The sequence below is a fragment of the Apis mellifera genome, linkage group LG3 (assembly GCF_003254395.2).
Source record: "Apis mellifera strain DH4 linkage group LG3, Amel_HAv3.1, whole genome shotgun sequence".
Classification (NCBI taxonomy): Eukaryota; Metazoa; Arthropoda; class Insecta; order Hymenoptera; family Apidae; genus Apis; species Apis mellifera.
The window spans coordinates 13,071,338-13,085,495 of record NC_037640.1 but is presented as its reverse complement, the minus strand read 5'-3'; the positions used below and the strand labels follow the sequence as shown (position 1 = coordinate 13,085,495).

The window sequence follows — 14,158 nt, the reverse complement described above, 5'->3', positions numbered from 1 at the left end:
TTAAAGTTTTAAAGAGATATCTTTGATATTCAAAAGATAGCGCTGGCAATTAATTTTTATTTTATCTCTATCTTTTTCTTACTATTTTTTGTTCTTCTTTTTTTATGTTTTATTTTCGGCATTATCTAAAAATGACGCTGATTTCAATATTTTTATCCTATTTTTTCCCATCATATGTTTTTTTTGTCTATAACTTTTTGGCGCATGCGCATTATTCATAAGAAATATCATTTGAATATATTTTCAGTCCTTCAACTTCAGTCTATTTTCAATATATATATATCTTTTCAATATATATATAAGTAATGTATATATTTTCATAATCACTTACGTTCTCGAAACGTTATTATGTTTCTTTATGATTTTCAAAAATTATATTGATTATATAGTAATTAAATTATTGTCAATATGACAATAAGATTTAATTCACATCGGAAAGTACAATCTAAAAGGATTTTAATAAAACAATCTTTTAATAAAACATATAGGTTACTTTGAATATTTAATATAAATAATAGTTTATATGTAAGTATATATTATAATAATATAACATGTAATCAGTTATATAATCATAAAATAAAGTATCAAAATTATTGCAGCATTTATTTTTTAAAAACATGTTAAGATTTAATCAATATAATAGAAAATTAGTTAAAAATATAATCTGTGTTCCATATTGGGAATTTATGCTAATGAAAAGATTTAAACATCAACATAATATGAAGGTATATTTATTATTATATTATATATAATATTAACTTTATTTTTTTAATATCGAAAGTACATCATATTAAATTATTTTATATATTTATTAAAGTTCTATATTTATTACTTAATTTTAATAAAAATTGAAAATCTAATGAAAATTTTTGTTTTTTTTGTAAAATTGTTATAATATATATGATATATGATATAATATCATATCATATAATATATTATTATACATAATATAATATATCATATTATATATTTAATAAAATATACATTGAATTTAATATTATGAAGAAAATATATATAGATATAAATAAATATATATAATAATAGATATAAATTATTTATCAATTGTTTATTTAATATTAATTAAATAATTATAAATATATTAAATATTAATTATATAATGATATTATATTAATTATAAATTTTAAGAAATGGTATCAAACTCTAGAAGTTGCAGAAGATTGTGAAGATGAGACATTAAGATTAGCATTTGTCTATCAAGCAAAAAGATTCCATCCAGATAGTGGTACATCAGAAGCTAATGCAACTAAATTTTCTGAGGTATAATATATTTATTTACTAATTAAAAAAAATTTACTAATTAAAAAATATAATATGAATGTTATTTTTACAGATTGAAAGTGCTTATAGACAAATTCGTAAAGCAAGAATAGAAAAAAAAGAAAATTGTACAAATCTACCTGAAGTTGAAGAATTTGACATTAAAGTATATATGCAAATAATGTAAAACATATATATATATATTTTTTAAATTATTTTTTGTTAATTTCACACACATATATATATGTATATATATTTTTTAGCATACAGCACCACAACATCGTCATTATTTAGTTTATAATGTAGGTATTGGAACACATAGCAAAAGACAAAAATTATATACAATGGAAAGAGCTCAAAAAGCAGTTGATAGTGTATTGGAACATAGATTAAAAAAATTGCAAGCTGAAGAACGTAATACATTAGTTGGAATGGATAAACAACATGCAAAAAATATTAAAACACGTTTTGGTATGGATCGTTTAGTAGAAGATTTAATTCAAGAAGCAATGAATAGAGGTGAATTTAAAGATTTACCAGGAATGGGTAAACCATTGAAAGAAAATACAAATACTCGAAATCCATATGTTGATTTTGTTACTTACAAATTAAATGAGGTATAAAATACTAAATTAAATCGAAAATTTACAGTAAATAAGTAATATATAAAATTAAATTGCAGATATTAATAGAAAATGGATTTACTCCGGAATGGATACAATTATCTAAAGAAATTAGAGAAGAAATACAAGATTTACGAAAAAAATTAATAAATGCTCGTAGTAAAGTTGGACAAATTCCATTAAATTATAAAGATGAAAAAACTTGGAAGAATATTGTAGAAAATTTTAAATCTAAAACAAAAGAAATAAATATTAAAATCGACAAATACAATTTATTGGTACCTATACTTCAGAAACAAATGCTTCATGTTAAATTAGAAGATCTTGCAAAAGAAGCACTTTCAACACCAGCACAAGAAACATTAAAAGAAAAAGTAAATTCTGATATCTCTGTCGAAAGAAAGAATAATTTATTAACAGAAATGATATCTTCAATTTTTAATAAATAATTTTATAGAATATATATTGCTTTCAGAATTTCTTTTAATCAATTAAAAATGTAGTTTATTTTTATTTTTAAAAAATATAATGTATAGAAAATAAGTGTATCAAAAATATATGATACATAAAATAATTGTATATATATTTTTTAATATTTCCACAAAATAGTATTATCTTCTTTTAATTGTATTCTACCAGTAGCTAAATATTTTAGAGCAAGTGGGAAAATGCGATGTTCAGCTATTTTGACTCGTTCTTGAAGACTTTCTATCGTGTCATACGGAAATACAGGTACTGTTGCTTGTTCAATAATTGCTCCTGAATCTATATCAGTCTAAAAATGATTTTTAATTATATAAAAAAAATCGTATATGTAAATAAATTTCTAATATAATATATTTATATTAGTTATATAAAAAATATATCATACTTCCACAAAATGTACTGTACATCCTGAAACACGTACTCCAGCTTTTAAAACATTTTCATGTGCATGTGCACCTTTAAATGATGGTAATAATGAAGGATGTATATTTATCAAAGAACCATGCCATTGATTTACAAAATTATCTGATAAAATGCGCATGAAACCAGCAAGACAAACTATTTCAACTCCAACAGCCTTAAGTTCAATATTTATTGCTGAATCAAAAGTTTCTCGACTAGGGTAATCAGTATGTTTAATAATCTATGATTAAAGTTGTAAACAATAGATAAATATATAAATAATAAAAAAATAGCATTAAATAAAATTTGAATAAAATAAAAATTACCACTGTTTTTATACCAGCTTTTTCAGCTCGTTTAATTCCTTCAATATTTGGTTTATTTGATATCACTATGACAATTTCAGCACCAATATTTTGGGATGAATCTCGTGTTGCATCAATTAATGATTGTAAATTAGTTCCACTACCAGATATTAAAACGCCTACTTTTTTTAAAGGCTTACTTAATTTTGAAATGATATCAGGTATATATTGTTTCATTCTTAATTCTAATGCTTCTTCAAAATTTTTAACATTTATTCTAAATTGTTTATCTGTAATATTTTTAATATGTATAATATTATAAATAAAATTCAAATAAAATAATATTAAATGGAACTTACTTTTATAGTTAGTTACATATCCAATAATTTTAGGATTTTCTATTTGTAATAAATTTAAAACTTTTTCTTTATCTTTTTCTGAACAAATTAAAATAGCACCAATGCCACAATTAAATGTTTTCAACATTTCTTCTTTATTAATTCCTCCTACAAAAAAATGATTTTGTGAAAAATATAAGAATAATATATTTATAGATTTAATATTTTTAATTATTTTCTTACCTACAGTTGCAAGCCAAGCAAAAATAGGTTGAATTTTCCATTTTCTTGCATCTAAAATTACGCCCATATCTTTTGGTAAAATTCTTGGTATATTTTCTATTATACCTCCTCCAGTAATATGTGCAAATGCTTTTATGAAATTAGTACGTAAAGCAGAAATTACTCCTTTTACATAAATTTTAGTTGGTTCTAACAATTCATCACCTTCAAATAATAAATAATTAATAAATAAATAAATAAATAAATAATTTCAATATAATATATGTAAATAAATTTTCTTGTTAATTATTTATAATTAAGATATATAATATATAAAATTATAAATAAAGAAAAAAAATCTTATTATTTTATTTATTTATATTTAAATCTACAATTAAAGTATTATTAGTAATTACCAATTGTGCGATTATTTTCAGAAAAAGGTGCTATATCGGTATATTTTTTATTTGCTATTTTTAAAATTTTCCGAACTAGACTAAATCCATTACTATGTAGTCCACTTGATGGAAGACCAATTATAATATCACCTTCTTTTATATCATTTATTCGTGGAAGTAAATTATTTCTTTCAACTGCTCCTACAGCGAAACCGGCTAAATCGTAATCTTCATTGGAGTACATATCTGGCATTTCTGCTGTTTCTCCACCAATCTATATTAATTATTCACTGAATTTTTAAAATATTCATATTAAATTTATTTAAAATAATAAAAAAAATAATACCAAATAGATAATGGATATATTATATATATATATATATATATATATATATATATATATATATATATATTGAATAAATAAAATTGAAAAATAAATTTATTTCTACTTACTAAGGAACATCCAGCCTTTTTACATCCTTTACTTATTCCATTTATAACATCAGTAGCTATTTTGATATTTAGTTTATTACAAGCAAAATAATCTAGGAAAAATAAAGGTTCTGCACCATGTGCAAGAACATCATTTACACACATAGCCACTAAATCTATTCCTACTGTATCATGCTTTTTACATTCAAATGCTATCTATAATAATATATAAATTATTGTATAATTATTATTATATTTTTGAATTTTAAATAAAAACATACAAACTTTTAATTTAGTTCCAACGCCATCAGTTCCAGATACCAAAATTGGATCTTTATAACCAGCAGCTTTTATATCAAATAAACCACCAAAACTACCAATTGAACCCATTGAACCTAAACGTTGCGTCGAATAAGATATTGGTTTAATAGCTGAAACTAATGAATCTCCTGTTTCTATATCAACACCACTACTTTTATATGTTAATTGTCCATTTTGCAATATAGATCTAAAAGTATTACATAATTAATATATTTTATTTTTTTATAAATAATATATATAAATAATTATATATATTATAACATTAATTATAAGATACCTTGCTATTCCTTTATGTGCTATATCTGTTCTAAATTGTTTTCCATCAAATGATATAATCTGAGCGGCATGCGTTGCTTTAGCAGCAGCCAAAGCCAATGAGGGTGCTAAACTTACAGTAATTAAAACTCTTCCTCCTATAAAATAAGCAAAAAAGAATTAAATATATAGTATTAAATTTAAATATTAAATACATACATATATATATATAAATTGTATATAAAATGTACCATTAGTTACTAATTCTCCTTTAGAAGATATATTTGTTCCACTATGGAAAATAAAATTTGTATGCGAAACATCATTAATGCCTGTTATAATTTGACCTTTTGATGATGATATAGGATATCCTTGAGATGCTAAAATAACACCAACAGCGAACAAATTTTTTTCCCAAACAATTAAAGATTCATCTAAAGAACCTTCACAACAAGCCTACATCAATGTAAAGTAAATTACTTATATTTTAATATTTTTTCATATCAAAATATAAATTACCTTCATAATATTAAATAAATCTGACTTCAGTAATGGTAATATTACTTGAGTTTCGGGATCTCCAAATCTACAATTAAATTCTAAAACTCTTGGTCCATCTTTTGTTAACATTAATCCAGCATATAATACTCCTAAAATAATAATTAAAATTTTTTTTAAAAATATTAAAAATCGTTTTAAATATATGATCATATATGTAAATATATGTAATTATAATACAAACCAACAAATGGAATTTGTTCTTGTTTAAGACCATCAATAGCTTTTTGTAAGATATTTGATTTTACTATTTCATAATTATCTTTATTTAATAATGGACATGGACAGTAAGCACCCATGCCTCCAGTATTTGGTCCGATATCATTATTAAATATTCTTTTATGATCTTGTGCAGGTATCATTGGTATAATAGTTTTTCCTATAAAGAAATGTTCCTATAAATAAAAACTATATTATAATTAAAATTGTATATTCTTTTGCAAAGAATTACTGCTATACCATCTGTAAAAGCAAGCATGGAAACTTCTTCTCCCTCTAATAATTCTTCTACAACTATTGATTCACCAGCAGAACCAAATTTTTTATCAATCAAAATTTCATCTATAGCTTTACATGCCTCTTCTTTATCTTTTGCTACTATAACTCCTTTTCCAGCTGCTAGACCTGAAGCTTTTATTACAAGTGCTGGAAATTGTGCACTATAATAAATTATAGTAATATATAATAAATTATTTAAATTATTTTTAATTTTTTATAATTTATTTATTTATATATAAAATTTTATATATACTTCATAACAAATTCCTTTGCTTCTTTTGCATTTACAAATCCTTTCCATCTTGCAGTAGGTATTTGATATCTATCCATAAATTCTTTTGCCCAATATTTATCAGTTTCAATTTTAGATGCTGCTTTTTGTGGACCAAAACAATTAATTTCTACAGTTTTTAATTCATCTGCTAATCCATTAGCTAAATATTCTTCCGGTCCAATAACTACTAAACTTATTTTATTATTCTTGCTCCATTCTGCTACTTCCTATATGATAAAAAGTTTATATAATAAAACTTTTTATATAATAAAAAGCATGATTTTATTTAATTCACTCTTAATAATACAATAATATACAAAATAATACTAAATAGTAAATATACAAAATAGTAATAACAAATATACCTTATTGTTCTTAACATTTAGATTTATTAAAGAAACTTTAGTGACCAATGAAAGTCCATAATTCCCAGGAGAGACATAAATTTTATTTACCTGAAAAAATAATTATAATTTAATATTATTTTTATGATTTATAATTTTATATATAATATAATATTATTTAAAAATAAAATATTATATAAATTATTTATTGTATTATAATATTATATTAATTACTTATAAATTATATTGTTATTATAAAATTTTTACATATTAATATAATAAATATTTACTTGAGGAGATTGTGAAAGTTTCCAAGCAATAGCATGTTCTCTACCACCACTACCAATAATCAAAACATTATACTGCATACTAAAAATATTAAATTTAATATTAATTATTATGAAATATAAAAAATGTTTTATATATATATATAATAAAATTAAGTTTATATATTCTAATAATAATATTATTTATAAAATTTTATAAATGATATTATTATTTAAACATATTACATATATATATACACTCATATAATATATTCATTATATTATATAAAATTAAATATATTTGTATTAAAATAAAATAATATTATATAAAAATAAAATATTCATCAAATTATCAAATGTTCATTGCATATCATTATAAGTTCCGTTAATAATATCTTAATATTATGAATTATTTTATATAATACATAAAATTATAACCTCCGTTTAATATATTTAATATATATCACTATGTACTTACTTTTTTTTCACTTTCTTAAAATAATATATACGTAATTTAAAATTGTAAATCGTTTCAACTCGTCTATTCTAACTCGTAGTATTTAAATTATATACATTTAATTATATACATTGAAGCAACAGGTGGTAATGAATTTAACGTTTATTACTTATATATATTTCTAAAACCAGGAAGTATTTATTGAAGTAACTTAATTTGTAAGAAGAATTGAAGAAGATTGATTCTTCGCGGGGGTTAATCCATTATAATTATATATACGTGAATGATAACTTCTGACCTCTTAAAATAAATCAAGATATTCAGAATATGCTGTATTATAAGTTGTGAAATAAATATAATCAAATTCAATAATATGAATAACAAATTGAAACAAGTGTTTATTTATTGTTTTAAAAAATGAAATATAATAATTATTTGTTATTTTTAAATACTTTTAAATATGTATAATATAGATAATATAAATATAGATAAATAATATTTCTAATAAAATAATATTTGTTATTTTCTAAGAACAAGACATATTTTTATTTTAATCTAATTTATAAATTTTTGTTTTCATTGTTATCATTAATAATCATATACTTAATGCGATGTTAAAATTTATATATATAAAAAAAATATTTGTAATTAATATTCAACAATTCCATAACAATGAATTATTTATTTAAAAAAATATAAATTGTTATTAATTTTTTGTTTCCTTTTTTTTTTATTTTTTTTATTTTATTGATAAAAATCTTTATTTTAAATTTAAAAAAAAATGTTAAATGTATAAATTTATATTAATAATGAATAAGTATATTAAATAAATTATAAACTTTAAAAAAAAAAGATAAGTATGAAATATTGTTATTATTGGAAAACAAATATTAATGTCAAATTTCCATATTAAGTAAGTAATTTAAATTTTTGGAACGAATGAAATTTATATTAAGGAATGGAAATATTTTTACTTTTAGGATAGTATGTACTAAAATGTTATCATTTGTTTTAACAAATAATTGTGAATTATGATTGTATACTTATATACATACATTTTTACACGTATGTTTATTTAATCATAAATTAAAACATTATTCTCAAAACATATTATTATTTATTTTCTCATCAAATATATATTAGCATATAAATTATACGATATTTTCATTTTTTAAGAAAAAATTATTGAGAATAACTATGAAGTTATTTCAAATGATGATATTTTGTTTCTCTTTTATCTAAGAATTATACAGTCACTACAAAACAAAATGATCGAAAGATTAGAAAAACGAAATATGCCTTCATAGAATCTCAGGTGGCACTTATAAAAGATTTCTCATAAAACTTTTAGAATTATGTTCAACTTTAATACTATCAGTAATGCGAGCCAATTTTGGTCTTGTACAATTGCATCTCTTCGTCGATACAAATGTCAAAATAACCGTTTTCGAAGCCATAGATTTCTGTCCAGTACAAAAAAGGCAGAAAAGCCACCATCTGAGGAAGATAAACTTGTGACCACCGAAATTGCTATTGTGAAAGAATGCAAAACACCTCCAGAAGTTAGCAGCCATAAATGTTACAGTTATATTAAAGAAACTTATACTTATTATCAAAAGCTCTCTTCGTTTCCTTATATGTTATAACATATTTCGTCTTTCTTTTCATCTTATCGATTCTATATATAAATTCAATTGTAATATTTTATTTTTAAAAATGATAAAATTTTATAAGTTACATTATTTATATGTATATATTAATATATACATATATATATATATATATATATATATATATATATATATATATATATATATATAAAATATATAAAATTCAATATAGTATTAGATATAAATTGTTCTAATTCTCATTTTTAAAAAATAAATATAAGCAATTTAAATGACTTGGTTTGATTAATTTTTAGGAACGAAAAATAGATATAAAACCAAGATTACAAACTATTCGGGTGTATCGTTGGAATCCAGAAAAGCCAAATGTAAAACCATATATGCAACAATTTAGTGTGGATTTAAATAAATGCACTGGTACAATGGTATTAGATGTATTGGCATTAATAAAAGCAGAATATGATCCCACGTTATCCTATCGAAAATCCTGTCGTGAGGGAATTTGTGGATGTTGTGCAATGAATATAAATGGTGTCAATAACTTGGCTTGCATCACGTAATGCGGGAAAAATATTTTTTTTTGTTGTTTCATAATGATGATATAAATATATTATAGATTTAATTTTGCTCGATTATTTATTCTTTCTTGTACGAGTAAATTGTAAAATTTAATATTTTTATTATTATAAAATTGTATAGAATCTTATTTTTTCTTTTCTTTTCTTTTTTTTTTTTTTTTTTTTAGAAAAGCACTGGAATCATCAAAACCCATAGTTATTTATCCTTTACCACACTCGTACGTAATTAGAGATTTAGTAACGGATTTGGAACAATATTTGAAACAATATAAAAATATTGAACCATTTTTAAAACGAACTGGAGAAGATAATTATGTCGGTTTACGGCAAATCCTACAGAGTCCAAGGGATAGAGATAAACTTAATGGTTTATATGAGTGTATTTTATGCGGATGTTGTACTTTTGCTTGTCCACCGTATTGGTGGCTCGGTGATAAATTTTTAGGTCCATCAACTCTTTTGCAGGTATATATATATATAAAAAAAAATTTGATCGTTTGTAGAAAAAATAATTTTATAAATAGGAAATAAAATTTTAATAAATTTTAAATTTAATCTTAATTTTCTTATCCATGTAGGCTTATAGATGGATAATAGATTCACGTGATATGGGGCACAAAGAAAGACTTACTAAATTACGTGATTATTACTCGGTATATCGATGTCATACTATTTTTAATTGCACAAAAACTTGTCCGAAGGTATGAAATATTTAAGTTTATGATTCGATAAAATTTAAAAAAAAAAATAAAAAATTAGATCATTTTTAATAATTTATTTCTATATTATTATATAAATATCTTTTAAAGGGTTTGAATCCTGGAAAAGCAGTAGCTCAAATAAAACGATTGTTAGCGGGACTTGCTAAAAAAGATCGGCCAGATATAGAAACTCCAATTCCAAATCCATGTCGAGGCGAAGAAGAGTATCCATGTAGAGAGGAATAGAGAAAAATGAAAAAAACGTGATCAATAAAACATTACATCTTTATACGATTTGTAATTGTATATAAATTACATTTTCTTATTATATACAAGAGTTTATTTTTTTTTTTGATGAAATGAAAAAAATGATTAAGTTTTAGTTTTCGCAATATATTGAAAAAAAATTAGTTATATTAACATATACGAAAATTTTAGCAAAAATTGGCACAAAGACAACGAATTTTTAATAATCATTACAAAACACACAACACACAAAAATATAAAATATTTTGTACATATCAGTTACATAGTTTCATATCACTTACTTAGTTTTCTTTATATTTTTAATTTTATTTATATTATACTTATATGTATACTTATGAAGATTAAATTAATTTAATGTTTAATTTATATTGTACTTTAATTTATTTTCCTTGTTAATTCAATGAAAAATTAAATTGAATTCTTGTAATATGTTTAAACTTAAATTTTAAATATTAAATTATTCAGTTTATATTAATACTGTTTCATTTACAACAGATTCATAATAGATTAGAAATTCAATAATTATTGAAATGATACTATTAAAGTAAAATGAAATAATTAATTTAAAGTATTAATTTACTTTAATTAATAATTACTTTAATTGTCTTTTTTGTTAACTCAATGAATAATTAGATTGAACTTTTATGATGTCTAAACTTAGACTGATTAATCTAATGGACATTATTTAATTAATCGATTTACATTATAAATATTTAATTTGTAACAAATAGATTTCAATGATTTTCAAAATAATATTAGATCAAAATGTATGTAATGCAAACCTTTTCATATAACGAAAATAAATTTAATAAACAATTTTAAAAGAGTATTTATATATTACCTAAGTTATATATTATTAACTATATTTCTAATCTTGCTCTTTTGATCAAATTGTGATACTGTTCATTTTTACATTGAATATTAGAAGTAATACTTTCAGGTGGTATATTTTCATCATTTTCTTTTGATAATATCATGTCAATACTTTCTCGAAGTTCACGGTCTTGTAACCAAGGATGTAACAAAACTTGTTTGATTGTAATCCTTTTCTTTGGATTAACTGTCATCATTCGTTTGATCTAAAATATCATATTATTAGAAAATACAAATATTTTTATTTATATAATTTAATTCAATAATTTTATTAAATAATACTGTACCAAATCTATAGCTTTACTTGTTATATGTCCAAATTTTGAAGCAGGAAAGCTATATTGTCCTTTTTTTATTTGATCTTGTAAACTAATATTTTTATCTTGACAATTAAAAGGAACTGAACCACTTAAACAAGCATATAATATTACTCCCAAACTCCACACATCAACCTGATAAATTCATAAATATGAATAGTATATAGATTTATTTTATATTTACTATATGTATTTTTATGCAGATAAACATACTTGATTTGTATAAGAACCTCGTCCAATAGTAGATAATATTTCAGGTGCAACATACATAGGAGTTCCACAAAATGTTTTCATCATAGTTTGAGCATCAACTAATTTTGATAAACCAAAATCTGATACTTTTGCTAATGTAATATCTGAATTACTAGCTAATAATATATTTTCTGGCTATTAATATAAAAATAATATTCATTTATATTTTGAATTAAATATTTTACAAAAATATTTAAAAAATATAAATACCTTTAAATCTCTATGAGTTATACCACAGTCATGAAGGTAACTAACAGCTAATACAACCTGATAAAAGATTAATTTTGCATATTTTTCTGATAATCTTCCTCTACTTTTTATTCTTTCGAAAAGTTCACCCCCTTCCATTAATTCTAAAACTATATATACTGCTTTTGGGGTATCCACAATTTCTTCCATTCGAATTATACAAGGCTAAAGAATAGAAAATATATTAATATATTACACAATTTTAATAATTTATATATTAACTTACATGTTTTAGAGCTTTCAAAATTTTAACTTCATTCATAATTTTTTCAGGATCATTTAATGGATGTTTTTGTCCATTTGTTGTACCACCTAATTTCATAATAGTTTTCAAGGCAAATTTTTTACAACCAACTTTATTAAATATCATTTTCACCTCTCCACATGCTCCAGATCCTAATTTACGTGATACTGTATATTTATTTTTGAGTTCAGGTGGCAAATTATTACTTTCAAAAGCTGTTGTACTCATGAAGACATAAACTGTAATAATATTATAAATAAAACATAAAGCTTATGTAGAAAATTTATATTTGCTTATATTTATTACAAAATATAAAATATTTACCAATAACTATAGGTTGTGCTAAAGCTATTTTGTCATTGCTTTCAAGAATTACTTTATTCCCACGTCCTACTTTTTTTCCATTAACAAAAGTTCCATTTTGGCTTAAGTCTTCTAAATATACTATGGCATCATTGGTATTATCATCAATAAATTCTCTAGTTATCTTGAAATGTATCTTACTCATTACACTAAGCCACTTTGGTTTTAATTCATTATTAGTTATACAAATATCACAGTTTTGTGAGCGACCAAGTGTATATACATCTTTGGTCATTTCTATAAAAATAATTATTTTTACTTAATATCAACATTTTAGTAAATTATGTTTATAAATTCAAATTAATAACATGAGTAATATATAATATAATGCATAATACTAAATTATTAATAAATAATTAAAAGACATATATTCATACCCATTGTTCTAAAAGGTAATTTACTTGGACATAATCTACCCCATACAATCACAGGTTTTTCTTGTAATAATTCTTGTGATTGAGTAAAACATATTGATTCTGCATCTTGAGTAGGAGGTAATGTTAAAACAATTTGTTCATCGTTCATAATTACAAATTATTTGGTTTAATAGAAACCAAAAAAAATGTGCTATGTCAAATTTTTTGATAGAAAAAAACAGAAATAAAACATAAATAATATTAATCATAACATTATTGTTTAATTTTTTTTATAAAGTATAAATATTTTAAGTTTATATAATAATTTTAACTTAAATCGAAATATTTATTTTTATATATTTTTAAGAATTGTATGAAAATACGACGTTAAATTATTATTATTGTACTTGTTATTATACACATGTAACTCATAATGTAAACAAAAACATGAAACTAGAACTCCGAAAAACATTGTAAGAACCTAAAGCATGGTTACTGTACAGAATACAAAGTTTAGGAATTTAGTTCCTAGAAGGAATATCAGTCTGATTGGTTATTTCTTACAGAGCCAACGAAATCGCACAAATAAGCACACACAATAGTTTAAAGTATCACATCTACAAATAAAATTATATAGGACTGTGTGTTAGTGATTAAAGGAGGGGAAAACTCTTCTTGTCCTTATCCGTCTTGGAGACAAACTTCTGAACTATGCACAGTAAAAGAAAATTTGAATTCTTTATGTTGCATTGTTGAATTTAATTTATAAACATTTCCTATAAATCTCTGTTTCCAATTAAATTTAATATATTTTAATATTATCACAGACAATATATTATTTTAGTACATATTTTTATCCATTTTTTATCATAA

The 14,158-nt window shown here is 21.9% G+C and overlaps 4 protein-coding genes across 5 annotated transcripts; 2 read left to right on the top strand and 2 right to left on the bottom strand.

Annotated features, from left to right (window-relative positions):
* The first annotated feature begins 385 nt into the window (after positions 1–385).
* On the top strand, positions 386–2,365 carry LOC551875 (dnaJ homolog subfamily C member 28). The gene is made up of 6 exons (XM_026439391.1): positions 386–525; positions 600–725; positions 1,147–1,278; positions 1,352–1,444; positions 1,542–1,895; positions 1,961–2,365. The coding sequence occupies exons 2-6, from the start codon at positions 618–620 to the stop codon at positions 2,348–2,350; spliced, it is 1,077 nt and encodes a 358-aa protein (XP_026295176.1). The 5' UTR covers positions 386–525; positions 600–617; the 3' UTR covers positions 2,351–2,365.
* Positions 2,154–7,774, bottom strand: LOC100577675 (trifunctional purine biosynthetic protein adenosine-3). 2 transcript variants are annotated; one of them, XM_006569202.3, is made up of 17 exons: positions 7,479–7,774; positions 7,025–7,103; positions 6,756–6,845; positions 6,370–6,617; positions 6,078–6,277; positions 5,803–5,997; positions 5,580–5,710; positions 5,312–5,516; positions 5,083–5,218; positions 4,770–4,992; positions 4,506–4,700; positions 4,071–4,326; positions 3,676–3,879; positions 3,454–3,600; positions 3,116–3,384; positions 2,773–3,030; positions 2,154–2,676 (listed from the first exon to the last, which is right to left on the bottom strand). In XM_006569202.3, the coding sequence occupies exons 2-17, from the start codon at positions 7,100–7,102 to the stop codon at positions 2,491–2,493; spliced, it is 3,021 nt and encodes a 1,006-aa protein (XP_006569265.3). In that variant the 5' UTR covers position 7,103; positions 7,479–7,774; the 3' UTR covers positions 2,154–2,490. The 2 variants fall into 2 exon arrangements, with proteins under 2 accessions (XP_006569265.3, XP_026295175.1); XM_026439390.1 differs by lacking the exons at positions 6,370–6,617; positions 6,756–6,845; positions 7,025–7,103; positions 7,479–7,774 and having other exon boundaries at positions 5,803–6,013; positions 6,078–6,202.
* Positions 7,775–8,589: 815 nt separating this feature from the next.
* On the top strand, positions 8,590–10,927 carry LOC551917 (succinate dehydrogenase [ubiquinone] iron-sulfur subunit-like). The gene is made up of 5 exons (XM_026439392.1): positions 8,590–9,019; positions 9,382–9,641; positions 9,831–10,128; positions 10,242–10,364; positions 10,473–10,927. The coding sequence occupies exons 1-5, from the start codon at positions 8,813–8,815 to the stop codon at positions 10,608–10,610; spliced, it is 1,026 nt and encodes a 341-aa protein (XP_026295177.1). The 5' UTR covers positions 8,590–8,812; the 3' UTR covers positions 10,611–10,927.
* Positions 10,928–11,256: 329 nt separating this feature from the next.
* On the bottom strand, positions 11,257–13,530 carry LOC551949 (ovarian-specific serine/threonine-protein kinase Lok). Its single transcript, XM_624331.6, has 7 exons — positions 13,307–13,530; positions 12,891–13,166; positions 12,549–12,805; positions 12,284–12,487; positions 12,035–12,208; positions 11,792–11,956; positions 11,257–11,710 (listed from the first exon to the last, which is right to left on the bottom strand). Exons 1-7 carry the CDS (start codon positions 13,452–13,454, stop codon positions 11,492–11,494), a joined length of 1,443 nt encoding a protein of 480 aa, XP_624334.2. The 5' UTR covers positions 13,455–13,530; the 3' UTR covers positions 11,257–11,491.
* Between the last annotated feature and the right edge of the window lie 628 nt (positions 13,531–14,158).